This window comes from Oncorhynchus masou, chromosome 11, assembly GCF_036934945.1.
Source record: "Oncorhynchus masou masou isolate Uvic2021 chromosome 11, UVic_Omas_1.1, whole genome shotgun sequence".
NCBI lineage: Eukaryota > Metazoa > Chordata > Actinopteri > Salmoniformes > Salmonidae > Oncorhynchus > Oncorhynchus masou.
The window spans coordinates 30,146,632-30,174,100 of NC_088222.1; the positions used below are offsets into that span (position 1 = coordinate 30,146,632).

The 27,469-nt window shown below is 43.0% G+C and overlaps 1 protein-coding gene across 1 annotated transcript in view; it reads right to left on the minus strand.

Annotated features, from left to right (window-relative positions):
• Positions 1 to 27,469, minus strand: part of LOC135547850 (glutamate receptor 3-like) — a 113,853-nt gene that overhangs the window by 22,360 nt on the left and 64,024 nt on the right. The window contains exons 7-11 of the mRNA XM_064977076.1: positions 3,297 to 3,350; positions 2,817 to 2,978; positions 2,100 to 2,267; positions 1,856 to 1,960; positions 533 to 640 (exon numbers count right to left, since the gene is read on the minus strand). Of these exons, the coding sequence (XP_064833148.1) occupies positions 533 to 640; positions 1,856 to 1,960; positions 2,100 to 2,267; positions 2,817 to 2,978; positions 3,297 to 3,350 (597 nt within the window). The remainder of the gene's footprint in view (positions 1 to 532; positions 641 to 1,855; positions 1,961 to 2,099; positions 2,268 to 2,816; positions 2,979 to 3,296; positions 3,351 to 27,469) is intronic.

A 27,469-nucleotide genomic window follows, 5' to 3' on the forward strand; every position in this document is an offset into this window, starting at 1 on the left:
TACTTCAGTACAGAACTTGTAGTGGACGATCCAAAATAGGTTTGAACAAGGGGATAAACAAACCAAAGCTTTAAAGCCTTGAGGTTTTTTATGTCCTCCTCAAATGGCAGTTATTTTGTGTCCCCAGTGAGAAACAATTGACATTAAAGGTCGTTTTGTTGTCTCTATCCCTGTCATCATTGACCATTTACTTAATGAGTAAGAAACAGGTTTTTACTTACGTATGCACTGAATGTGTATTAGATGACGTCTATAGGCTCTAGCTAGTTATCATTACCAAAGCCGTTATTGTGATGTCACTGCTACAACAGGCCACCGTAATATGGAAAATCAAAATGCTTTAACACCCACACGGATACAGTTGAAACACTCTTTGTGAATCGACTGTTTCAACATGTAGTGAGTGGATGGAAAGCAACTCAAAAGAAAATAGTTCTACCCTCCCAGGACAGAATGTAACAATGGACACCTTGACCTTGAGTGGCAGAATTGTTTAGAGGTGGAACATTTAAAATCTGCTTGGAAAGTGTACCATAATAGTAGTGACCACAATCGTTCGGTTTTCCACAGAAGAGGACTCGTTGGTGACCTGCGCATCCACAATAAATACATATTTTTCGAATTCATTCCAGTACCCGGTCTGAAAGTGACAGAAACATCATAGTTATTACAAGAAACAGCCATTTAAAAGACATTTGTGAGTAAAGCCTCCAAGTGCAGTTGGCAGGCGAGCATGTCTGATGAGAGTCTTGGCCTGAAGGGGGGTTGGGGGTGTCTAGTGATGCGCGAGATAAAAAGCCCTGTACTGGTGCTGTGCTTGGAGATGACGCTTTAACCTCTGCTACAAATCCAGTGGGGGAAAAGAGCATTCAACTTTCAGCTAATCTCCCTCTCAGCACACTTACTACAGCTGCACTGTCACAGATCTTTTACATAACCATGAATTACTGCCCATGAAATGCTCCTCGCATGCAGCTTGGCAATACTAATACCAGTAAAAATGAATGAGTCTTATTCAGCAATAAGCAATTTCAGTTGCAATTGTGAGTGAGGGGCTTCTCTTAATGTACAAACATTAAGCATACTATATCTATGCTTCTACTAAAAATAGATATCTGACATCTGTGAACCTTTTTTTAAACGTCAGCAGTTACATGTTATTTGTTCTGTTCTGTTTTGTTCTGTTCTGTTCTGTTGTTCTGTTCTGTTTCGTTCTGTCTGTTGTTCTCGTCTTTTCTGTCCGGTTGTATTCTGTACTTTTCTTTTCTGTTCTTTTTAATTTTACTTCTCTCCTCTTCTACTGTTCTATATCTCAGCATGTTCTATAGGCTAGTATGTGTGGTAACTAGGGGGGTTACTGGCTAATATAGCACTACTCCTGACAGACTTGATGCGTCCCCTCTCCTACCCCCTGCCCCAGTTATGACTGAGCACAAAGGAAGCACGCAGGGAGAGGTCAGCCCCCAGTACATAATCTGCTACAGGTGAAAGCTGTCCTACTGTAAGCACTCCAATAAAGCTTAAAGCTCTGCCCTGGACCCTGCTCAGAGCTGTTCAATGATTACTGTTGCACACGTATGGTGCAATGCAGTTACAAGCACACTTATCTTATGGAGTCATGTTAATGTGTAATTACGTAAATATTGAATGTGTAATTACTTGAATATTCATATTTAAAGTCCATACAACTGAACTATCTTCACATGTAATCTCAGTTATGAATAAAGAAAAAAAAGAAGTGAACTGGTCTGACATGCAACCTTTTCCCAATTACTCAGTTAATGACCCTCTGAACTCAAACAATGTGAGTGTTTTGTAATCTGCATGTTGAGCCACTGTGCTGCTTTCTACTTACCTTCTTGGGCCCCCCTATTTTCATTTCATACACATCGATGCTGTAGTTGGATCTCCGGCCGAACGAGTCAAACTGGATATTCCCTGTCATACCTTGTACCTGGACCTGCCATGCACACCACGACACAAGGAACCGTAATAACCTTCACACAACAGCTCAATTCGGATTTAGTCAAAATATACTACTATATTTTAAAGACATGGTAACAGGGGTACACCTGGGCACCTGTGAAGACCCCTCCTACCATTTTGAGGGCTCTCTCTATGTCAATGCCTTGGCTCCAGGGCACGGCCGGGTTGGCTAGGCAGTCCCCAGCGCTCCCCCTCCGGGACACATCCACCCTTTGCCTCCGCAGGTACCGGAAGGCCTCTGCCAGGACCAGCACGGCATCATGGGTCAGTGCCGACGTGTACTAAAACACAACCACCACACCAGATCATGACACTAGGAGAGCAGTCCGAAGGGTACTCACTGGTTTGTGTAAGGAGCACATTTAGATACAAAGCACAATGTGAAAAGGGAATAAATTGTGAAAATGAGTATCAATGATGAAGTCGGTACAGCAGTAGCTGAACAGCCCACTGCCACTCTGCCTCAAGGTTTATTTTATTCAAGAGTAATTGGTGATTGGCAGTCTGTTGTTGCCTGATATGCCAAAGCTAGTTCATACTGTTGTAGCTACTTTCAAACAGAAAACCAATTTTTGCCTCTTTTCTGAGTGACAAGCAGTAAACAAGCAGTATGATTTTACTATTGCCTCACTGACAGTTTATCTGGTTAAATTTGACAAAAGCTTTCCTTTTGTGAGTGAAAATGCTCTGTCTTTGATACTATTAGCGAGACACAGATAACTGAACAGATAGTCAGAGAGAAAGGTAGAGAAGCAGATATGGGCAGAGATGGAAGTTTCGTACCGTAAATAAAACATCCACACAACATTGACAGCTGTGCGGTACTGTACCTTCAGCGGTGTGCCCTTAGCCTCAGGAAACTCCCTCTCGTCTAGGCGTTCCCAGCGCTGGATGAACTGTGTGACTATTGGGTTCTCTGGGTTGATGATCTGGAAGCCTGTTATGTTGGCTCCTCCAGCAAACACTTTGTCCAGGGTCATGTTAGCGAAGCCCTGCAGTGAAACCAGAGGTACCCAACAACATGCAGGCATCAAACAATCTGTCCCCAACAACTGAGTTCATCTGTACTGAGAGCTTCACCTGTAATGCCTTTACAGTTTAAAAAAAGGAAAGCATTTTCTGATGTATTGTTTTCTGAATAACATACAACTTTCTAGTTTTTGCTGATAATATATGTTCGTATTTGTTCATAACAGTACAGTTTGTTCAAATTTAGAAAACTAAAGTGATTGCACATCCCATTTTATAATACATGTTTGATAGGGCCCCTGAAAGAGATAAGGATTGTTGTGTTGTCCTACTCTACTCACCAGGTTAGCCAGGATGTAGTGGTAGCCTCTGCTGTTCTTCCCCAGGGTCACCACCTGCAAGAGGGGGGGGGATCTAAATTAGACAAGGCATCAAAGGACATCACATCACATACTCTATCAGTCGTCTGTTCTAAGAAGACACAATAGAACCTGAAAGCCTCTATCAGAAGTAGCATAGATCCACTTGATCAAGGTTGTGGGTTTCCAGTCTCTTTGCACTAATGAGAAAATATACTGCACCACCACCATTCCCATCAGTGACTTTTGTTGAGCAGCAGAAACCGCACAGATTCAACTGTCATCTTTCAGTTCAAAAATAAACAGAATAATTGAATTTCTTAAATAATGTTCCTTAGATAATGTCTGATGTGTATATGAGTGTGTTTCTCTAATAGGGTCTGGGTGTGTGTGTGTTTGTGTGTGTGTGCGTGTGTGTGTGTGCGGGACTTTGTGTTCCTTTTGTATTAGCGTCAGTATGGAAAATAAGGTCAGGATTCAAGGCCCGCAGAAAAATTACCCTTTTATAACGCAGCTGCCTGCTGAAACAAAAAGTGCTCTCCGTCATTATCTGCTGTAGCTCAATCTGCCACAGGGTTATATAGACTTAATTAGGACCAAAACTGTTCTCTCCTAGTGAGAGTGGGCAGGCAGGCATGGACAATCAACGCTAGCTGTTTTGTTTACTCTAATGACCAGTCCAGGCTTAGTTAACGCATCAAGGTTACTCAGAGATACTGTAAGTTACCTCTCATTCTTACTGCCTGGCAGAACAGAACAAAGCAGAACAGAAATGTGGTTTCATCATGGAGATACATACAGTGCCATACTGAGGGGGTGGAGAGAGAGGCTTTTTTCTCTCTATTTTCACTGTCTTTTTAGACTTCCTCCCCCACAGTTTTGACAAGGATGCTCTCTATGTGTCAGCCACTGCAACATCCAGTGTTATGTAGGACAGTTTCACGCATTGTAGTTGAGAGAATGCCTATGAATTCCAACAACGAACATGTGTTAAATGTGCGGTATGTTTCATTTTACTTTTGAATAACCTCCAATATGGATTGTAATTATTGTAAGAGTATCAAAGCAAGGAATCAAGGACATGCAATATGTTGTGTTGCATTGCTTAATCAATTCTCATATCTCCTCCACCTCCCGCAATGTCACTGAGGGCTGTATTGTTAGATGTAACCAAGGAAACAATGGAAACAGCGTAGGAATAGGACTGTTTTATCACAGTTAAGGGCGTCTTCATAAATTACCCGCAAGTCTCCATCTGTAAAGGCATCCATCTGCACATTGTGACTTTAATTCAGACAGCATCCAGTCAGTCCTTTCCTTCACACCTCTACCTTTCAACCATCATCTGCTTAGTCCCTTTAATACCTCCTAATTGTCTCTGGAGAGAGAACATTCTCAATCCTCCAAGGTTACAGCTCAGTCCCTCTCCCTATCCTCCCCATCCTCCCCATCCTCCCCATCCTCCCTATCCTCCCCATCCTCCCTATCCTCCCTATCCTCCCCATCCTCCCTATCCTCCCCATCCTCCCTATCCTCCCTATCCTCCCCATCCTCCCTATCCTCCCCATCCTCCCCATCCTCCCTATCCTCCCCATCCTCCCTATCCTCCCTATCCTCCCCATCCTCCCTATCCTCCCCATCCTCCCTATCCTCCCCATCCTCCCCATCCTCCCCATCCTCCCCATCCTCCCTATCCTCTCCATCCTCCCTATCCTCTCCATCCTCCCCATCCTCCCCATCCTCCCCATCCTCCCCATCCTCCCTATCCTCTCCATCCTCCCCATCCTCCCTATCCTCCCCATCCTCCCTATCCTCCCCATCCTCCCTATCCTCCCCATCCTCCCTATCCTCCCCAACCTCCCTATCCTCCCTATCCTCCCCATCCTCCCTAACCTCCCCATCCTCCCCATCCTCTCCATCCTCCCCATCCTCCCTAACCTCCCTATCCTCCCTATCCTCCCCATCCTCCCCATCCTCCCCATCCTCCCCATCCTGCCTATCCTCTCCATCCTCCCTATCCTCCCCATCCTCCCTATCCTCCCCATCCTCCCTATCCTCTCCATCCTCCCTATCCTCCCCATCCTCCCTATCCTCTCCATCCTCCCCATCCTCCCTATCCTCCCCATCCTCCCCATCCTCCCCATCCTCCCTATCCTCCCCATCCTCCCTATCCTCCCTATCCTCCCTATCCTCCCCATCCTCCCTATCCTCCCCATCCTCCCTATCCTCCCCATCCTCCCTATCCTCCCCATCCTCCCCATCCTCCCTATCCTCCCTATCCTCCCTATCCTCCCCATCCTCCCTATCCTCCCTATCCTCCCCATCCTCCCTATCCTCCCCATCCTCCCTATCCTCCCCATCCTCCCTATCCTCCCCATCCTCCCTATCCTCTCCATCCTCCCCATCCTCCCTATCCTCTCCATCCTCCCCATCCTCCCTATCCTCCCCATCCTCCCCATCCTCCCCATCCTCCCTATCCTCCCTATCCTCCCCATCCTCCCCATCCTCCCCATCCTCCCTATCCTCCCTATCCTCCCTATCCTCCCTATCCTCCCCATCCTCCCTATCCTCCCCATCCTCCCCATCCTCCCTATCCTCCCCATCCTCCCTATCCTCCCCATCCTCCCTATCCTCCCCATCCTCCCTATCCTCCCTATCCTCCCCATCCTCCCTATCCTCCCCATCCTCCCTATCCTCCCTATCCTCCCCATCCTCCCTATCCTCCCCATCCTCCCTATCCTCCCCATCCTCCCTATCCTCCCTATCCTCCCTATCCTCCCCATCCTCCCTATCCTCCCCATCCTCCCTATCCTCCCTATCCTCCCTATCCTCATGGCACTTTCCACTCTAAATCCTATTACCCTAGGAAGGTGTGCTCAACGATTTCATTATGTTTGACATTTTCCACCTCCACCAGTAACCCCCTCAGATCCTGCCTGCCTAGGACCCCAAACTTCCCATTTCTCAGAGGGAGGATAGTTACGGCACTAGAAGGTCCCAGTGTGTGGGATAGGGCCATATTACTGGAAATAACACCTGTAATGACGTACATAGCCCATTTCACTGTCATTTCAGAAGACACAGAGTGATACAGACAGGCTCATTGACAGTGGGACTCTGTCTCCAGTGAAGGACCTGATCTCCAGTGTCGGGGAGTAGTGAACTGCATGTAGTTGAACTAAATTGAAATCTAGGTAGTTCATTACTTTTTTCCATGTAGCGGTGTAGCTAACTACTAACACACTACTTTTTTTTGCAACAACAAAAAATAAGATCATTTCATTTCATTTTTGGCATCAGACTTGTCTAATTCTCACTTGAAATTTAAAGAAAAGGTTTTAGGAAAAATTACATTGTGTTAACATGTGACCCCAAAGTTAACTGTTTTGCATTTCATAGTCATTGACATTTCAGATGTACATATTAAACTTTTTCAGTAGTTTGAATGTAGTGAATTACTTTTTCAAAATAACTGTTAAATTACTTTAATTAAATTACATTTACAATATCAAACAGGATAATATACATCATAAGACATAAGATATTTAAGTAAACTCTATTTTTCTCAAGGGTAGCTTTAGTCTAGCTTAACTTCTTCCAGTGTTGAGTACATGGTAGCTTGGTAAACTCTCTTTCCAGAGTAGATTCCCCAAAACTGCTGATCACACATGTTAAACCACCCTGTTCCTCAGCCCCTTGTCATCCTATCCCTCCCAGGCAGAAAGCATGCATAATCAAAAAGTTCAATTAAAAAAGAAGAGGGAACAAAAAGCCCTTCATCTGGGATTCTTGTGAGAGGGAAGAAGCCACGGCGGACAAAGTGTGACAACACAGCGAGCACTTAATGAAGCTGCAGCGCCTGGAGCCAGCGGCTAATTCTCTCCTCTGACGAGTCACGGAACGAACGAAACAGGACCACTGCATCCTGCCGTAAAACATAGGCTATTTGCTTATATGAGGGCCTCTAAAAATTTGCCACTTGAAATTGTATTTTTGGCTCAAATATTGAAGTCTGTTTAATTCATCGTATTTAATGAGTAACTTAATATTGCGCTGGGATCTGAAATGCAGAAAGCGCTGAAACATCTCTGTGGTCTGCTGTGTGTTGGTTCTCTATTGCAGAGACGTATGACTACGCAAATCCAATTTGAGTACTTAAGAGTCCTAAACTAATCCGTCCCAGGGTGTGTGTGTGTGTGTGTGTGTGTGTGTGTGTGTGTGTGTGTGTGTGTGTGTGTGTGTGTGTGTGTGTGTGTGTGTGCCCAAGCGCACGCAGGCAAGTAGGGGGAGTCGAGGTATTCCAGTGACTCATACACATTACCATTCAAAGGAGGCCAGTTCCAATCTAGGGGACATAACTGTTGTATATGAAGACAGTATGCAGTATCCCCCCCTTTGCCCTCAGAACAGCCTCAATTCGTCAGGGCATGGACTCTACAAGGTGTTTGAAGCGTTCCACAGGGACAAGTTGGCTGGATGTCCTTTGGATGGTGGACCATTCTTGATACACATTGGAAAGTTTTGAGCGTGAAAAATCCTGCAGCGTTAAAGTTTATTACGTTCCTAAAAGACACCCACCATGAGTGCCCACTACATTGGCCCAAGAAGGACAATATAAAATAAAGAAGAACCCACACAAAACTTAAAGACAGGAGGCAAATTAAAAAGTGGAGCAAAATGAAAATAGAGAAGAGCAGACACAGGATGGTTCTTCTAGAAATCAAATAGGGAACTAAAGACGTTACCCCACACACCTCTCAGGAGAACTGGGCCAGCACATGTGGAACACCTTCCCACTAACGAGATGACAAACCAGCACAGGTGTAACACATTCTGACTAACGAGGTGACACCAATCAGTGCGCCCCACGTGCTAACGTGCTCGAGTATAACCTCGAAATATAAATGGGCAAACAACAGCATGTAACAAGTTCTTGACACAAACCATTGTGCCTAGCACCTACTACCATACCCCGTTCAAAGGCACTTCAATATGTTGTCTTGCCCATTCATCCTCTGAATGGCACACGTAAACAATCCATGTCTCAATTGTCTTAAGGCTGTCTCCACGGATTGAAGTAGATTTAACAAGTGACATCAATAAGGCTTTCACCTGGTCAGTCGATGTCATGGAAAGAGCAGGTGTTCTTGATGTTTTGTATACTCAGTGTATGTCTTGTTCTCTATACCAGAAAAGTGGACTAAGATAAAAATAAAGCATGTGATGTGTGCATAATAAATATTTTTAGGATCCTAGCGCTCCAGTTTCCTGGTTCCCCTGGGATGATAATATTTCCAGCCTGCACCTAAAACAGATGGATGGGGACTTAGTGAGGTCATTCTCATTCCTCCATCACATCAGTTCGCTTCCTGATCTGAACCAGTCTCTGTTGTTCTCTTTCGGTCAGAGACTAGGTGGGTCAGGCCATTGTGTTCCAGCCAAATAGAATGTCATTCTATTCTATTTATATGGTTCCATCTCCCTAGACAGGATGGACAGCTCACCATTATCCACTTTGTGGGTGGAAAAACTCTTCAAAGGCATAGCAATAAAGGAGAACTGTTAAAGAGTCTACACCTTATCCAACTCTACACTGGGAGAGAGTGAGAGGGGAGCTCCAGTGTCAACTGCATTGATGTACTCCTCAATTGTATTGAACATTGAATGGAATAGATAGCCTGAGTGCTATCATGGACTGCTCATAGTTAGTGTCTTCTTCACAACTCAGCCTCACATACGAGCCAGCAACGTGTGGTCAATGTGTGATGCATCGTATCTATTTAGAATGAATCTTAGGGTTTGTGTAACGACAGGCTAACCAGAGGGAGCCACTCCCACACCGTGGACAGTGTGACCATACAGATGTAGGATCTTCATTTGAGTCAGTTTGCTACAGCAGGAAAGTTATCCTGCAGCAACAGGAAACCTGAATTATTACATGGATTATAATTCATTAACATTTTTGAAGGGGTTGCAAAAATAATGTAAGGGAAAATCAAGTCTGGAATGTCAAAGTGGAATCGACAAACTGCAGATTGCATTGGGCAGACAAAAAAAGCCTTCATTGAGAGGAGGGGAGGCTATGCTGGTTTTTAATCAACTAATACAGTTATTTATTAATTCTGTGTTTCTAAATGCGAAGTATACAGGCACCAAATGCACATTAGGCTACTCTTGTTCCATGCGCATACTGGCGCAGTGTGCATCACGGCTGGATAGGCTGCATTTCCGCTGACCAAATGCATGCCATAACCAACTGCATTTCTGCTGACCAAATGCATGCCGTAACCAACTGCGTTACTGCTAAAACCAACTTTTGGTTGGTATCACTGATATCCCTATCAGCACTGCATGAAATTATCACTTTGGATCATGTTTTTAAGGACACACATCAAATATTTCCACCACACCAATCTGAGCGCAAGCTAGCTGATATAAGACAGGTAAGATGCCACTGCGGCATCTCTCTCTCTCTCTCTCTCTCTCTCTCTCTCTCTCTCTCTCTCTCTCTCTCTCTCTCTCTCTCTCTCTCTCTCTCTCTCTCTCTCTCTCTCTCTCTCTCTCTCTCTCTCTCTCTCTCTCTCTCTCTCTCTCTCTCTCTCTCTATGAAGGTTGGCGAGTGTAAACTTCACTATTGAAAAGTCAATATCAAACAAATCAAAGATTCATTTAAATTGACTTACTGAAATTCAGAAGACATGACTCTCAGAGGACCACAAATCAGGTATCTTTCCCCCGGGCAGCTCTCAGTAAAAGTCTGGTCTGGGCGTGTCCAGGTCGTCTTTTGTCAGATGGGAAATTCCCTAATGCTTTCCCACTACGGAATGCGGCACCGGTGTCTCCCTCGCAGACCTTCATTGATCCTTTTTGTGATGCCAAATTATTGTGGAAAGGACAGAGGGACACAGGGACACTCAAAGTCAATCTTAAATGAATCATTGTTTATTGTCAGCACACTGGAGAGGTTCCAACCAACTTGATGCACCATAGTGAACGTCTGTCAGGAGCTCTAAAGGGGCAGTCCCGTTTAGTTCCATTATATACTGGTTACAGACACGTTACATAGGCATAGTTCATAAGGTTGCTTACGTCATGGGTCCTGCACCGATTCCTTTCTTAACTTATAGAACATATTCCAGGCATTCTGCCAAATAGCCTAAAGGAGGTACAGTGGGGGGGAAAAGTATTTAGTCAGCCACCAATTGTGCAAGTTCTCCCACTTAAAAAGATGAGAGAGGCCTGTAATTTTCATCATAGGTACACTTCAACTATGCCAGACAAAATGAGAAGAAAAAAATCCTGAATATCGCATTGTAGGATTTATAATGAATTTATTTGCAAATTATGGTGGAAAATAAGTATTGTGTCTGGAGAACAGGCCAGCAGTGTATAATATCCTCTCCATACTTGCGGAGCCACTGGGGATCCTAAACACCCTTTTGGACACTCTTCCCAGGCTAGTTAGAGATCCAAAGTCGTTTTTTATTTTTCTATGGGGAGGCCCTTCTGGTTTTAGGCAAATTAACCCAATCAAAATGGAAAGCTTCTTGAACGTGGGAATATGCCAGACCTATTGGGCCAAAATCAATTATGGCCTATTGGGCCAAAATCAATTACAGCCTTTGGGCCAAAATCAATTACAGCCTTTGGGCCAAAATCAATTATGGCCTATTGTATTTGTTCTATTGTAACAGAACAAAAATGAACGGAATGTTTAAAAGCATGTGCACATAGTAAGCACACCAACATACTTTCGGGATACGTGTCTTTTCAGATTCCACAATGATTCTTTAGTTGTGGGCACTACATCACCACACTCCCTCTCTTTAGTTGTGGGCACTACATCACCACACTCCCTCTCTTTAGTTGTGGGCACTACATCACCACACTCCCTCTCTTTAGTTGTGGGCACTACATCACCACACTCCCTCTCTTTAGTTGTGGGCACTACATCACCACACTCCCTCTCTTTAGTTGTGGGCACTACATCACCACACTCCCTCTCTTTAGTTGTGGGCACTACATCACCACACTCCCTCTCTTTAGTTGTGGGCACTACATCACCACACTCCCTCTCTTTAGTTGTGGGCACTACATCACCACACTCCCTCTCTTTAGTTGTGGGCACTACATCACCACACTCCCTCTCTTTAGTTGTGGGCACTACATCACCACACTCCCTCTCTTTAGTTGTGGGCACTACATCACCACACTCCCTCTCTTTAGTTGTGGGCACTACATCACCACACTCCCTCTCTTTAGTTGTGGGCACTACATCACCACACTCCCTCTCTTTAGTTGTGGGCACTACATCACCACACTCCCTCTCTTTAGTTGTGGGCACTACATCACCACACTCCCTCTCTTTAGTTGTGGGCACTACATCACCACACTCCCTCTCTTTAGTTGTGGGCACTACATCACCACACTCCCTCTCTTTAGTTGTGGGCACTACATCACCACACTCCCTCTCTTTAGTTGTGGGCACTACATCACCACACTCCCTCTCTTTAGTTGTGGGCACTACATCACCACACTCCCTCTCTTTAGTTGTGGACACTACATCACCACACTCCCTCTCTTTAGTTGTGGGCACTACATCACCACACTCCCTCTCTTTAGTTGTGGGCACTACATCACCACACTCCCTCTCTTTAGTTGTGGACACTACATCACCACACTCCCTCTCTTTAGTTGTGGGCACTACATCACCACACTCCCTCTCTTTAGTTGTGGGCACTACATCACCACACTCCCTCTCTTTAGTTGTGGGCACTACATCACCACACTCCCTCTCTTTAGTTGTGGGCACTACATCACCACACTCCCTCTCTTTAGTTGTGGGCACTACATCACCACACTCCCTCTCTTTAGTTGTGGGCACTACATCACCACACTCCCTCTCTTTAGTTGTGGGCACTACATCACCACACTCCCTCTCTTTAGTTGTGGACACTACATCACCACACTCCCTCTCTTTAGTTGTGGGCACTACATCACCACACTCCCTCTCTTTAGTTGTGGACACTACATCACCACACTCCCTCTCTTTAGTTGTGGGCACTACATCACCACACTCCCTCTCTTTAGTTGTGGACACTACATCACCACACTCCCTCTCTTTAGTTGTGGACACTACATCACCACACTCCCTCTCTTTAGTTGTGGACACTACATCACCACACTCCCTCTCTTTAGTTGTGGACACTACATCACCACACTCCCTCTCTTTAGTTGTGGACACTACATCACCACACTCCCTCTCTTTAGTTGTGGACACTACATCACCACACTCCCTCTCTTGCTCTTGGTCCTCACCTTGATTTAGCGCCTGTGTGGTTTATCAGTTTCTTTGTGAAAATATTTAGGGACTCCATGGCAGTAGCTAAAGCAAGGGGCTATAACAGCACACAAGTAGACTACAAATGCATGCTGGGCTGGGCCTGCCCTAAGCTCATGAAGTGGGCGCTACTGGAACGAAATTGGAGCAAGCGAGAAGGCCGACGCTCCAGCCATTGGGAATCTCGCTCCACGCTCCAGCCAAAGGGAATCTCGCTCCACGCTCCAGCCAATGGGAATCTCGCTCCACGCTCCAGTCAAATTGGGCATGCTTGCTCCACGCTCCAGTCAAATTGGGCATGCTCGCTCCTCGCTCCAGTCAAATTGGGCATGCTCGCTCCTCGCTCCAGTCAAATTGGGCATGCTTGCTCCACGCTCCAGTCAAATTGGGCATGCTCGCTCCTCGCTCCAGTCAAATTGGGCATGCTCGCTCCTCGCTCCAGTCAAATTGGGCATGCTCGCTCCTCGCTCCAGTCAAATTGGGCATGCTCGCTCCTCGCTCCAGTCAAATTGGGCATGCTCGCTCCACGCTCCAGTCAAATTGGGCATGCTCGCTCCTCGCTCCGCTCACATACTCTGATATAAATAAAACATATTTGCAGATGATCTCCTGTTATACCTGAGCAATACAAAATACTTAATGGCCCCCTTGCTAAAAATATTTTCAGAATACTCTAAAATCTCAGGATATAATATGAACGTGGAAAAAAATGTCAATTAGGAAAAATAAAATGAATAACTTATGAGTGAGACAACCCTCCCACTCTGTCTGCCTATTTCGTTCTCTTTGCTCTTGTTTTCCTTAATAGGATGTCGGTGGGCGGAGCCGAGCGGGTCGTCAGCGAAATGGGACACACCGGGGCTCGGGTGTGTCCCGGGGATGAATACACCTTTCCCCCATACATTGAAGAGACTCTCTCCATGCAGACACACTGTTGTTTTTTATTCTAGCATTTTGGATCTTCTTTGTGTGCACTTGTTTTGGCACCTCTCAACACCTCTCATTATCACCATCTTTGCACACATCCACTCACCACACTAGTGAATACACACACCATTGTTAATTGTATATAGTTAACTTGATTTAATAAATATGTTTGTTATTTCTTTATCTCCGCGTTGTCTCCCTCTTTGTTACGGGCTGTGATCCAGTTCATAACATGAGCTACAGCAATCCTTCAAGTGGACCACAAAAATATCAAACACTTAGGATGTGTAATAAGTAACAACAAACATATAAAGATAACTTCCTCACATCACTTAACAAGACGAAAGCAGATCTAATTAAATGGAACAATCTTCCCATAAACCTTACAGGTAGAATAAACGTCTTCAGAGTGGCATGGCTCCCAAACTTATTATATTATTCTCGGCAATAACAATTACCCCACCGAAGACATTCTTTAAAAAATTATTCTCGGTCATAACAGACTTGAAAACTCATAGAATAAAAAGTCATGTTTTTATATCTTCCTAAGTCTGAGGGTGGTTTTAACCTTCCATCAACTCGCTACCCAAGCTTTCACTAGGGACACTAAAGAGAAACAATGGGAACATATTGAATATGTGCACGCTCATTCCCGGAACCTTTTTCACATGTCTACTTTCAAAGGATAAAGCTAAGAACATGAACAACTGCATAGTTACGAACACTATAACAATATGGAAGAAAATTAAACATATTCAACTAAAACTAATATCACTCCCTAAAAACACAACCCTCAGAATTCACAGATAAACTGAAGGCATAGAAACCGCAAAAGGCTTGGTAATAGGAAATATATGTGTTACTATTTCAGAATGAACAAGCTCTTGTCCATATTTTCAAATGAAACAACATTTTGATTTGAAATCTTTTGGGCATTAGACCAATCTTGAGGGAATCCTATTTGAGTCAGGAAAGGATCTTCATATGACAGGTAAGATATGCAAAACCTTGCGAGAGCCTATCCAACTGATAATCTCTGACAACAACAAAAAATAAACTATTGTAATCAAGTACTGATATTGGCACAAGACGGAAGGAATGTTGAAACTGAGAATCAATGAGGACAGGGGAGCATGAACATCTACCCCCCCGCATGATTTGTTCTCTTTGAATAAGCCTATTTTCCCCCCTGATTTGCTTTGGGGTTTGTGTTATTGAAGAGTAACATCAACCGCCAACATTTGATGCCGTGACCAGAATGAATTGAGCTGAAAAACAACAAGAAAAAAGTAATCAACTGTGTGTTGATCCAGAAGAAAGAGAGAAGGCTGAGTGCAACCCACTTCGGGAGTCAACTCTTAATCTCCTGATTGTTGGCATAATTGCTGGGTGAGTCTAGACCAATATAATTTTAAAAGAACCAAATCAGGTAAAAATGTGTGCATGCAATGAGTTATACGTATCTGTGGGGTATAAGGGTTCAAGTCCTTTGTTCTACTACAGAGTTGAGTCCTTTGTTTGCTCGGTTAGTGGGTTGAGTCCTCTGTTACAGGTTTGTTAAATCTCTATTATAGGGGTTCAAGTCCTCTATTAAAAGGGAAACAACAGAAACAATTTGTGTTCTAGAAGATAATAGAGGTTTGAGTCCTCAAAAGAGTTTACACACACACACACACACACACACACAATTTGGGGTTAAATAAATATATAAACATAGAGGTATATATTATACAGCTTTTGAAGTTAATGTAATGCCATTGTTAAGTGAGAAAACCACTCTGGAGAAGGGCGGAACAGCTCCTCCAGATGAGAGCATGAAAAATATTTTAAATTCACTGTCTAGTGATATGAAGAACCATTTCAAAGTAGAGAAGTGTAGGCAAGAGATAATAAAAAATATTCTGTCATTGTTGACAAAGATGGAATATTGAATCTGTCTGATATACAAAAAGTTTGGGGAAAATACAGAGAATGTCTAACTCATTGATAAAAACAAGATGGACATACACAGTATTAGCCGAAGTAAGGAAGGGGGATGAGAAATTCTGTCTTGATAACTGTGATAGGACATTGCAGAGAGATAAAGATAGTTTGAAAACTCTTAGTGAACAGATAAAAACCTTGAAAGGTGAAATTCAACAATTACAGGAGGCAATGGTGGCAGACTTGACCCCCACCTGTGGACCCTTTGTTCCCTCAATCTACCCTCAGGCTGAGTTGCGCAAGGATGATCGGGTTTTAAGCATCTGGTCAGCATTGCCTAGCTTTGAGTCAACAGATTCTGACAGTGGTGATGAACGATGTCTTTAGCCAACCAGAACAACCTCCAGTGACAGTAATCACACATAAATCAGCATCTCCAAAACAGTTGGATGAATGATCAAACATGTTGAAACATCCACGAGAAGTGGGTATGAAAACATGCGACCATTTGAAGCATTATAAGAAACTCTACAATCCACATCCTTATGATGGGTTACATTATTTAGCCTTTGTTTTGAACAACCGTGAACATCGTATACTTGAAGAAAAGGTTTATGGAGCTGTGGGTGGTGAAGAGCAAGATGTGGCGAGACATACATGTTTTTCTTAAGGGAGAGATAACCAAATGTGTTCAAAACCGAAATAACCGTTTGTTAAATTTGAAGAAAGGTTTAGAGCAGAGGTGGTTAGACACAGTGGGTTACCCGACATGGAAGATGAAGATACACTCAATTCCTCCAAAAATGGGGCTCATCAGCTGATGCAATCCATACATGATGATTTGCACAAAAAAATGTTTCCACAACTACTGATTGGGAGAGACAAAACTATGGTGACATCATCGAAAGGTTATCACGACTGGACAGAGACATCAATCCACATAATAAACCGGCTGTTATCAGAGCTGTGCAGGTTCCGAGTGAAACCAACAACATTACTTATTCAGAAAAAGAAAAACCTGGTGTATGTCATTATTGCGGGATGTCTGGTCACTGGCAACGAGAATGTCGGAAAAGAAAATGTGTTTATAAGAGTAGTGGCCAGGAGAAGAAGGGTCCAGCTAAGGGAAAATAGAATCAAGACAACAGCCCCAAACAACACAATGCTGATGCAGAAATGTAAGAAGCTTTCTCCGGCTCAGCAGCAGAGTTTGCTGGATGCTGTGGAGGTAAACTAATAGACCCCCTCCTACATCCCATCTCAGCTGGTACATATGAAATCGGATGGAATATATGTGAACATGATGGTTAATAACTTTGCAGTAGTGTTTTTTGTAGATACGGGTGATGAAGTCACTGTATTGCCCATATCTTATGCAAAACATATAGAGTTGAAGTCGGAAGTTTACATACACTTAGGTTGGAGTCATTAAAACTCGTTTTTCAACCACTCCACAAATTTCTTGTTAACAAACTATAGTTTTGGCAAGTCGGTTAGGACTTCTACTTTGTGCATGACACAAGTCATTGTTTACAGACAGATTATTTCACTGTATCACAATTCCAGTGGGTCAGACGTTTACATACACTAAGTTGACTGTGCCTCTAAACAGCTTGGAAAATTCCAGAAAATGATGTCATGGCTTTAGAAGCTTCTGATAGGCTAATTGACATCATTTGAGTCAATTGGAGGTGTACCTGTGGATGTATCTCAAGGCCTACCTTCAACTCAGTGTCTCTTTGCTTGACATCATAGGAAAATCAAAAAGAAATCATCAACCTCAGCAAAAAAAATGTAGACCTCCACAAGTCTGGTTCATTCTTGGGAGCAATTTCCAAACGCCTGACGGTACCACGTTCATCTGTACAAACAATAGTATAAAGTATAAACACCATGGGATGACGCAGCTGTCATACCACTCAGGAAGGAGACGCGTTCTGTCTCCTAGAGATGAACGTACTTTGGTGCGAAAAGTGCAAATCAATCCCAGAACAACAAATCAAATCAAAGTTTATTTGTCAAGTGCGCCGAATACAACAGGTGCAAACCTTACAGTGAAATGCTTACTTACAGGCTCTAACCAATGGTGCCAAAAAAAGGTATGTGTGTGTGTGTAGGTAACTAAATAAATAAAACAGAGTAGCAAGGCTATATATAGACACCTGTATATATAGACACCTGTTAGTCAGGCTTATTGAGGTAGTATGTACATGTAGGTATTGTTAAAGTGACTGTGCATATATGATGAACAGAGAGTAGCAGAAGTGTAAAAAGAAGGGTTGGCGGGTGGTGGGACACAATGCAGATAGCCCGGTTAGCCAATGTGCGGGAGCACTGGTTGGTCGGGCCAATTTGGGTAGTATGTAAATGAATATATAGTTAAAGTGACTAAGCATATAAGATAAACAGAGAGTAGCAGCAGTGTAAAAGGGTGGTTGGGGGGCACACAATGCAAATAGTCTGGGTAACCATTGGCTACCTGTTCAGGAGTCTTATGGCTTGGGGGTAAAAACTGTTGAGAAGCCTTTTTGTCCTAGACTTGGCACTCCGGTACCGGTTGCCATGCAGTAGTAGAGAGAACAGTCTTTGACTGGGGTGGCTGGGGTCTTTGACAATTTTTAGGGCCTTCCTCTGACACCGCCTGGTGTAGAGGTCCTGGATGGCAGGGAGCTTTGCCCCAGTGATGTACTGGGCCATACGCACTACCCTCTGAAGTGCCTTGCGGTCGGAGGCCGAGGAATTGCCGTACCAGGCAGTGATGCAACCAGTCAGGATGCTCTCGATGTTGCAGCTGTAGAACCTTTTGAGGATCTCAGGACCCATGCCAAATCTTTTTAGTTTCCTAAGGGGGAATAGGCTTTGTCGTGCCCTGTTCACGACTGTCTTGGTGTGTTTGGACCAATCTAGTTTGTTGTTGATGTGGACAACAAGGAATTTGAAGCTGTCAACCTGCTCCACTACAGCCCCGTCGATGGGAATGGGGATGTGCTCGGTGGTCCTTTTCCTGTAGTCCATAATCATCTCCTTAGTCTTGGTTACATTGAGGGATAGGTTGTTATTCTGGCACCACCCGGCCAGGTCTCTGACGTCCTCCCTATAGGCTATCTCTTCATTGTCGGTGATCAGGCCTACCACTGTTGTGTCGTCAGCAAACTTAATGATCATGTTGGAGTCGTGCCTGGCCATGCAGTCGTGGGTGAACAGGGAGTACAAGAGGGGACTGATTACACACCCCTGGGGGGCTCCAGTGTTGAGGATCAGTGTGGCAGATGTTTTGCTACCTACCCTCACCACCTGGGGGCGGCCTGTCAGGAAGTCCAGGATCCAGTTGCAGAGGGAGGTGTTTAGTCCCAGGATCCTTAGCTTAGTGATGAGCTTTGAGGGTACTATGGTGTTGAACGCTGAGCTGTAGTCAATGAACAGCATTCTCACATAGGTGTTCCTTTTATCCAGGTGGGGAAGGGCAGTGTGGAGTGCAATAGAGATTGCATCATCTGTGGATCTGTTTGGGCGGTATGCAAATTGGAGTGGGTCTAGGGTTTCTGGGATAATGGTGTTGATGTGAGCCATTCCCAGCCTTTCAAAGCACTTCATGGCTACGGACGTGAGTGCTACGGGTCTATAGTAATTTAGGCAGGTTGCCTTTGTGTTCTTGGGCACATGGACTATGGTGGTCTGCTTGAAGCATGTTGGTATTACAGACTCAATCAGGGACATGTTGAAAATGTCAGTGAAGACACCTGCCAGCAAAGGACCTTGTGAAGATGCTGGAGGAAACAGGTATAAAGTATCTATATCCACAGTAAAACGATTCCTATGTCGGCATAATCTGAAAGGCCGCTCAGCAAGGATGAAGCCATTGCTCCAAATCCGCCATAAAAAAGCCAGACTACGGTTTGCAACTGCACACTTTTTGGAGAAATGTCCTCTGGTCTGATGAAGCAAAAATAGAACTGTTTGGCTATAATGACCATTGTTATGTTTGGAGGAAAAAGGGGGAGGCCTGCAAGCCGAAGAACACCATCCCAACCGTGAAGCATGGGGGTGGCAGCATCATGTTGTAGGGGTGCTTTGCTGCAGGAGGCACTTCACAAAATAGATTGCATCATGAGGGGTGGACAATTATGTGGATATATTGAAGCAACATCTCAAGACATCAGTCAGGAAGTTAAAGCTTGGCCGTCATCTTCCAAACAGACAATGACCCCAAGCATGCTTCCAAAGTTGTGGCAAAATGGCTTAAGGACAACAAAGTCAAGGTATTGGAGTGGCCATCACAAAGCCCTGACCCTCAATCCAATAGAAAATGTGTGGGCAGAACTGAAAAAGCGTGTGCGAGCAAAGAGGCCTACAAACCTGACTCAGTTACACCAGCTCTGTCAGGAGGAATGGGCCAAAATTCCCCCAACTTACTGTGGGAAGCTTGTGGAAGGCTACCAGAAATGTTTGACCCAAGTTAAACAATTTAAAGGCACTGCTACCAAATACTAATTGAGTGTATGTAAACTTCTGACCCACTGGGAATGTGATAAAATAAATAAAAGCTGAAATAAATAAATCTCTCCGCTATTATTCAGACATTTCACATTCTGAAAAATAAAGTGGTGATCCTAACTGACCTAAGACAGGGAATTTTTTACCAGGATTAAATGTCAGGAATTGTGAAAAACTGAGTTTAAATATATTTGACTAAGGGGGTGGGGGGCATATATGAAACAAACCAAACCATTATCAATTTCTATTGGTCCAATGAAGATTGATGCAGGGGCGTGGATAGGCTCATTTGAACAACCTATTTTAGGCCTTGATGTTATTATGCAACTTGACTCTACATTGAACATTTCTGAAGGGAAGGTGACAGTTCAGAACCATCCCATTTGGACTACGGAAGAAAATGGGTGTGTAACTTTGGATATGGAACCAGTGTACTTGACAGATGCTGCTCCACCTTGCACAAAACAATATCCCATTAGCAAAGAAGCAATGGCCAATACTAAAGTAGTGGAGGCTCCTAACATCATCATACAACGTGGCACACCACGTAATCCAGCTACTCTGATGCTTCCTCCAGATAACACATTACTTGAACACGACTGTTGTGAGTTGGTTTTGGATCAGCTCTCTGACGGGTTTATAAAGAATCTGTTGGAAAACCTGGAGTTTATCTTATACACAGACGGTTCAAGCATTGTGGAGGGGGGGGAGTGAAGAAGGCGAGTTGGGCAGTTACTACAATGAACAATGTGATAGTGACCTGCAGCAACATCAGCACATGTGGCGGAATTGGTGGCTTTGACAGAAGCATGTAAACAAGCTGAAAGAAAAACAGCAAATCTCTAGACTTGAGGTATGCTTTTGGTGTTACCCATGATTTGGGAAAAATATGGAAAAACAGGATTCATGACATCACTGGGAGCTCCTGTGAAGAATGGACCAGAGGTGACGACTCTACTGAATGCTCTCCAGTTACCTGGACAAGTTGCAGTTTTGAAAATGAATGCACATGGAAACATCTTTACAGATGAGAGTAAAGGTAATGATCTGGCTGACAGAGCTTCCATGATGGCTGCACCTCAGGCACCTAAACTGACTAGGAAATACATCTCAGATGCATTGCCTATGGTAATAGGTAGTATAGGGACAACACATAATCAAATCACAGGATTGAGTCCGTTTGAGGTCGTCACAGGTCAACCCATGTCACTACCAGGCACGTTAGATTTGAGAAAAGCAGACGTTCACTTTATGAGTGACACAATGCTTAACTATTGCATACAAATCTCTAATGCAGTGTGGGAAGCAGACAGACAAGTAAAAGAGGTGAATAAGTCCCGAGGGGAGACATGACGTTGTACCAGGACAGTGGGTGATGGTAAAAACAATATGTAACCAAAACGGAAAGGTCTTTATGAAGTTTTTCTCATAACAAGGTCAGCAGGGAAAATCACGATGGATACATGTCACTCATTGCAAGGTTGTCCAAGTCATCATATTAGGGATATCTAGCCAACTTTTTCCTGACAATCGGGACATGCTTACTTAGGGAAATCTATGTGAAATATCTATCTCTCTTGAAACCAGGACATGTTACTTTCACTTTTTTGTTTCCTTCGTTACAGGTTATGATAATCTACCATCTGAAGCTGCAGCACGATCCCTTGACTGTACCTGAAACGATACAAGATCACCGGTGAAGTGTTCATTAGTGACGTCTTTATCAACCAGTGGAAAGGAAGAAGAATTCCTCACTAACAGGCAGACTGTCAGAACATCATTTCTAATAGTTATCTATGTGGGACTGATAACAGTGTGGAAGAGCTGGTCACTTTTAAAGGACTTGGTGAATGATTACCTTGCCAATAGGACGATTAAATATTATTGTCTTGAATATTATTGTTTGTGTGAGTTTCCTCCTAATACAGGATGTGGTTGGAATCGTAAGGGACATCACCATTACACCTGTTAATACTTATTTTCTATAGCTTTATTTGAAATCTATTTCTTAATGTAACAGCGAGTACAGTATGTCCTTTGTGTTTTATAGAAATGCAAGATGTTTAATGTGAATGATTTTATGTTTACTGCTAATGTTTTTTTTACTGTCTATTTTTCATGTTTTTTATTGTTTTCTAAAAAGACATTTGAAGTATATTTCTTTTTAAATGGTCTAGGATGGAGTGTAAGAATACTTTAAAGATAACACATGACGCAGAGGACAAGAGGTCAATAGAGTACTAACGATCAATGGAAATAGTGTTTTTTCTATAATATCAATGGGTCAGAGACATGGGAGGAATTTCAGTCTGGGACTCAAAGCTACATGGCAAGTTCTCATTGGTCCATATTGTTTATACATTGAACCTGAAATAGGATATTTGTTATTTGGCCATTGTCCCAGTTTTATTCCAAGGAATTCTAATTGGTTAACCACAGGCTAGGGCTGGGTTATAAAACTACATCCTGTCCCTTTGTTCTGTGGAGAGAATCACAGGAGAGAATCACTGAGGACAGGGGAGCATGAACATCTACCATCTACCTCCCTGCATGATTTGTTCTCTTTGAATAAACCAATTTTTCTCCCCCTGATTTGCTTTGGGGTTTGTGTTATTGAAGAGTAACATCAACTGCTAACACTATACAGTGCATTCGGAAAGTATTCAGACCCCTTGTCTTTTTCCATGTTGTTACTAGAGTTCGAACGATTAGGATTTTTTAACACCAATACCGATACCGATTACTGGAGGACCAAAAAAAGCTGATAAAGATTAGACGATTTACAAAAAACAAGCATTTGTAATGACAATTACAACAATACTGAATGAAAACGTATTTTAACTTAATATAATACATCAATAAAATCAATTTAGCCTCAAATAAATAATGAAACATGTTCAATTTGGTTTAAATAACGCAAAAACAAAGTGTTGGAGAAGAAAGTAAAAGTCCAATATGTGCCATGCAAAAAAGCTAACGTTTAAGTTCCTTGCTCAGAACATGAGAACATATGAAAGCTGGTGGTTTCTTTTAACAGGAGTCTTCAATATTCCCAGGTAAGACGTTTTAGGTTGTAGTTATTATAGGAATTATAGGACAATTTCTCTCTATACGATTTGTATTTCATATACCTTTGACTATTGGATGTTCTTATAGGCACTTTAGTATTGCCAGTGTAACAGTATAGCTTCCGTCCCTCTCCTCGCCCCTACCTGAGCTCGAACCAGGAACACATCGACAACAGCCACCCTCAAAGCACTGTTACCCATCGCTCCACAAAAGCCGCGGCCCTTGCAGAGCAAGGGGAACAAGCCGCGGCCCTTGCAGAGCAAGGGGAACAACCACTCCAAGTGACGTTTGAAACGCTATTATCGCGCACCCCGCTAACTAGCTAGCCATTTCACATCGGTTACACTAGCCTAATCTCGGGAGTTGATAGGCTTGAAGTCAAAAACAGCTCAATGCTTGAAGCACAGCGACGAGCTGCTGGCAAAACGCACGAAGGTGCTGTTTGAATGAATGCTTATGAGTCTGCTGGTGCCTACCATCGCTCAGACTGCTCTATCAAATCATAGACTTAATTATAACAAAATAACACACAGAAATACGAGCCATATGTCATTAATATGGTCGAATACGGAAACTATCATCTCGAAAACAAGACGTTTATTCTTTCAGTGAAATACGGAACTGTTACGTATTTTATCTAACAGGTGTCATAATTACATAAAATTCTGGCAAATTAGGTGGCCCAAACTGTTGCATATACACTGACTCTGCGTGCAATGAACGTAAGAGAAGTGACACAATTTCACCTGGTTAATATTGCCTGCTAACCTGGATTTCTTTTAGCAAAATATGCAGGTTTAAAAATATATATGTCACGTTCTGACCTTTATTTCCTTTGTTTTGTCTTTATTTAGTATGGTCAGGGCATGAATTGGGGTGGGCAGTCTATGTTTGTTTTTCTATGTTTGGTTTCCGTTTCGGCCTAGTATGGTTCTCAATCAGAGGCAGGTGTCATACTTAGGTAGCCTGGGTTTCACTGTTGGTTTGTGAGTGTTTGTTTCCGTGTGAGTGTTTGTCGCCACACGGTACTTTTTCGGTTTTGTTCATGTTCACATTTATTGTTTTGTATTTTATAGTGTTTATTTATTAAAGTAATCATCATGAACACTTACCACCCTGCATGTTGGTCCAATCCTTACTCCTCCTCAGATGAAGAGGAGATCTGCCGTTACAATATACTTCTGTGTATTAATTTTAAGAAAGGCATTGATGTTTGTGGTTAGGTTCCAGTCGTGCAACGATTGTGCCTTTTTCGCAAATGCGCTTTTGTTAAATCATCCCCCGTTTGGCGAAGTTGGCTGTCTTTGTTAGGAAGAAATAGTCTTCACAGAGTTCGCAATGAGCCAGGTTAGCAGGAAATATTAACTAAATATGCAGGTTTAAAAATATATACTTGTGTATTGATTTTAAGAAAGGCATTGATGTTTATGGTTAGGTACACATGGGAGCAAGACAGTCCTTTTTCGCGAATATGCACCGCATAGATTATATGCAACCCAGGAAACACTAGATATACTAGTAATATCATCAACCATAATATATCCCATTTAGCAGACGCTTTTGTCCAAAGCGACTTACAAGTCGGCTGGGGCCACTACTTTTACATATGGGTGGCCCTAGCGGGAATCGAACCCACGACGCTTGGCGTTGCAAGCGCCATGCTCTACCGACTGAGCCACACAGGACTCTTGTGTAGTTAACTAGTGATTATGATTGATCTATTGTTTTTTATAAGATAAGTTTAATGCTAGCTAGCAACTTACCTTGGCTTACTGCATTCGCGTAACAGGCAGGCTCCTCGTGAAGTGCAATGTAATCAGGTGGTTAGAGCTTTGGACTAGTTAACTGTAAGGTTGCAAGATTGAATCCCCGAGCTGACAAGGTAAAAATCTGTCATTCTGCCCCTGAACAAGGCAGTTAACCCACCGTTCCTAGGCCGTCATTGAAAATCAGAATGTGTTCTTAACTGACTTGCCTAGTTAAATAAAGGATAAGTAAAGGTGTAAAAAAAAAATCTGCCAAATCGGTGTCCAAAAATACCGATTTCCGATTGTTAAGAAAGCTTGAAATCGGCCCTAATTAATCGGCCATTCCAATTAATCTGTCGAGAGTTGTTACGTTACAGCCTTATTCTAAAATGCATTAAATAAATGTTTTTCCACATCAATCTACACACAATACCCCATAATGACAAGGCAAAAAAAAGGTTTTTAGAAATGTTAGGTAAATGCAATTGATTGGACATGATTTGGAAAGGCACACACCCGTCTATATAAGATCCCAAAGTTGACAGTGCATGTCAGAGCAAAAACCAAGCCATGAGGTTGAAGGAATTTTCCGTAGAGCTCTGAGACAGGATTGTGTCGAGGCACAGATCTGGGGAAGGGGTAACAAAATATCTGCAGCATTGAAGGTCCCCAAGAACTTTGTGGCAACAGTTTGAGAAAGGCCCTTTCTTGTTTCAGCATGACAATGTTCTCCGTGCACAAATCGAGGTCCATGCAGAAATAGTTTGTCGAGATCAGTGTGGAATAACTTGACTGGCCTGCACAGAGCCCCGACCTCAACCCCATTGAACACCTTTGGGAAGAATTGGAACGCCGACTTCGAGCTAGACCTAATCGCCCCAACATCACTGTCTGACATCACTAATGCTCTTGTGGCTGAATGTAAGCAAGTCCCTGCAGCAATGATCCAACACCTAGTGGAAAGCCTTCCCAGGGACCAACTCAATTTTAATGCCCATGATTTTGGAATGACATGTTCAACGAGCAGGTGTCCACATATTTTTGGTCATGTAGTGTAACTAATAAATTACAGTTAACTAAAATGTATGCTTAATCCAGTATAAAGTAATGTATAGAATTTATTTTACACAGACAAAATTCAGAAATTCTACAGCACAATAGCAGGCAGAGTGATGTCAATAATCCTGCCTTCTGGGAATGCTGTGAAGTCCAAAAGTTACTGGTGGAATTAGAAAGTTGATTGTCAGAAGTATTACTATTTACTTTTAATCTGTCTGTCTGCGTAATTTAAAGACATGGCATATGAGGGTGCAGTGAGCTACCCAATGGGGTGGACGAAACTTTTCTTGTCAATCCTCTTGAAAAATTGTTTACTTAAAAACTGGAAATCAACCAATCCTCCATCGTTAACACAATGGAAAGGTAAAATTGGTTATTATCTAAATGCTGAAAGCGCATGGGTGAAGGAGAGAAACAAAATGGTGCAGCTTGAGGCCATGTGGTGGAGAGTGATACGGGAACTGGAGATGGGGGTGTGAGCAGTTGGGTCTGGGCAGGGTGATCTCGTCGATGTTTGTATGTTTCCTTTGTATATGTTTTGTATTTTTTGAAGAAAAAAACATACAAAAGATAAATAAATAAATCAAGTAGTTGGCCGACGGCCAGCATGCATGCAAGATTTGGTTCTGGGTGATGAGATTAGACTCACTAACATTGACATTCAGATTCATTCATTCAGAGATTCTTTTGAGATGACCTAAATAATCGGATTACTTTCAGTTACTTTTAGATTATTTAGGCTTTAGAAGAAGACAAAAAGGAATCCATCAAATTCATTTGGCGTGTCATCATAGTGGTCTCTGAGAAATTTAAACTTGCACCTTTTTTATGTAAACATAATTTCTGAATTTAAAAGTAAGCCAGTTGTTCAAAAGTATCTGAAATCGGATTTCAATATTCTGCTGGTTACATAACCAGTTACAGTTAGTTTTAATGTAATCAGGTTACATCTTAATCTTCAATTTGTTGGATTGAAAAGGGGACAAACCTGAATGCGGTGATGTATTATTTTGCAGTAAGAGTTATAAAACAGCCCGTCAGTATGTTTGGGAGAGGGCTTTCTGTCTGCACTGCCCATTGTGTAAGAGAGCACAGTTATCTTCATTTCCTCTCCTATCTTGGTTGCGCTGTGCTGGGCTGTGCTGTGCTGCTGCAGGACCATTAGCCTAAGTATTCCTTGGGGAATCTATTCTAATTAAGCAGACTGGAGCCGTGGCTCTGTGCAGGGCTCGATCTATACTCCGGTGTCTTCCAAAAGATTTGGCTCCCTTTAAAAGCATTCCCACTGACATAGCCTTGTCTTTGTTGATGTTGTATAAGAGTCATTTGTCATCCGACTCCTCAGAATGGAAACTGGCATCCTTAGGATTCAAATCCTTCCCTTTTGCTTTCCACTTAAACATCTGTGTAAAACAACTGAGCAGGAAAAGGTCAAATTAAAATGTGTACTAATGATAGTAATAGTAGTACTAATAGTAATACTGCTTCACCACCTCTAAAACTGCAGTACTACTACAAAGACAGCGTATCATGTCATACCTTTTAAATTGATATCTATTGTCGTGTCTTTGGCATCATTAAAACTGAAGACCTAT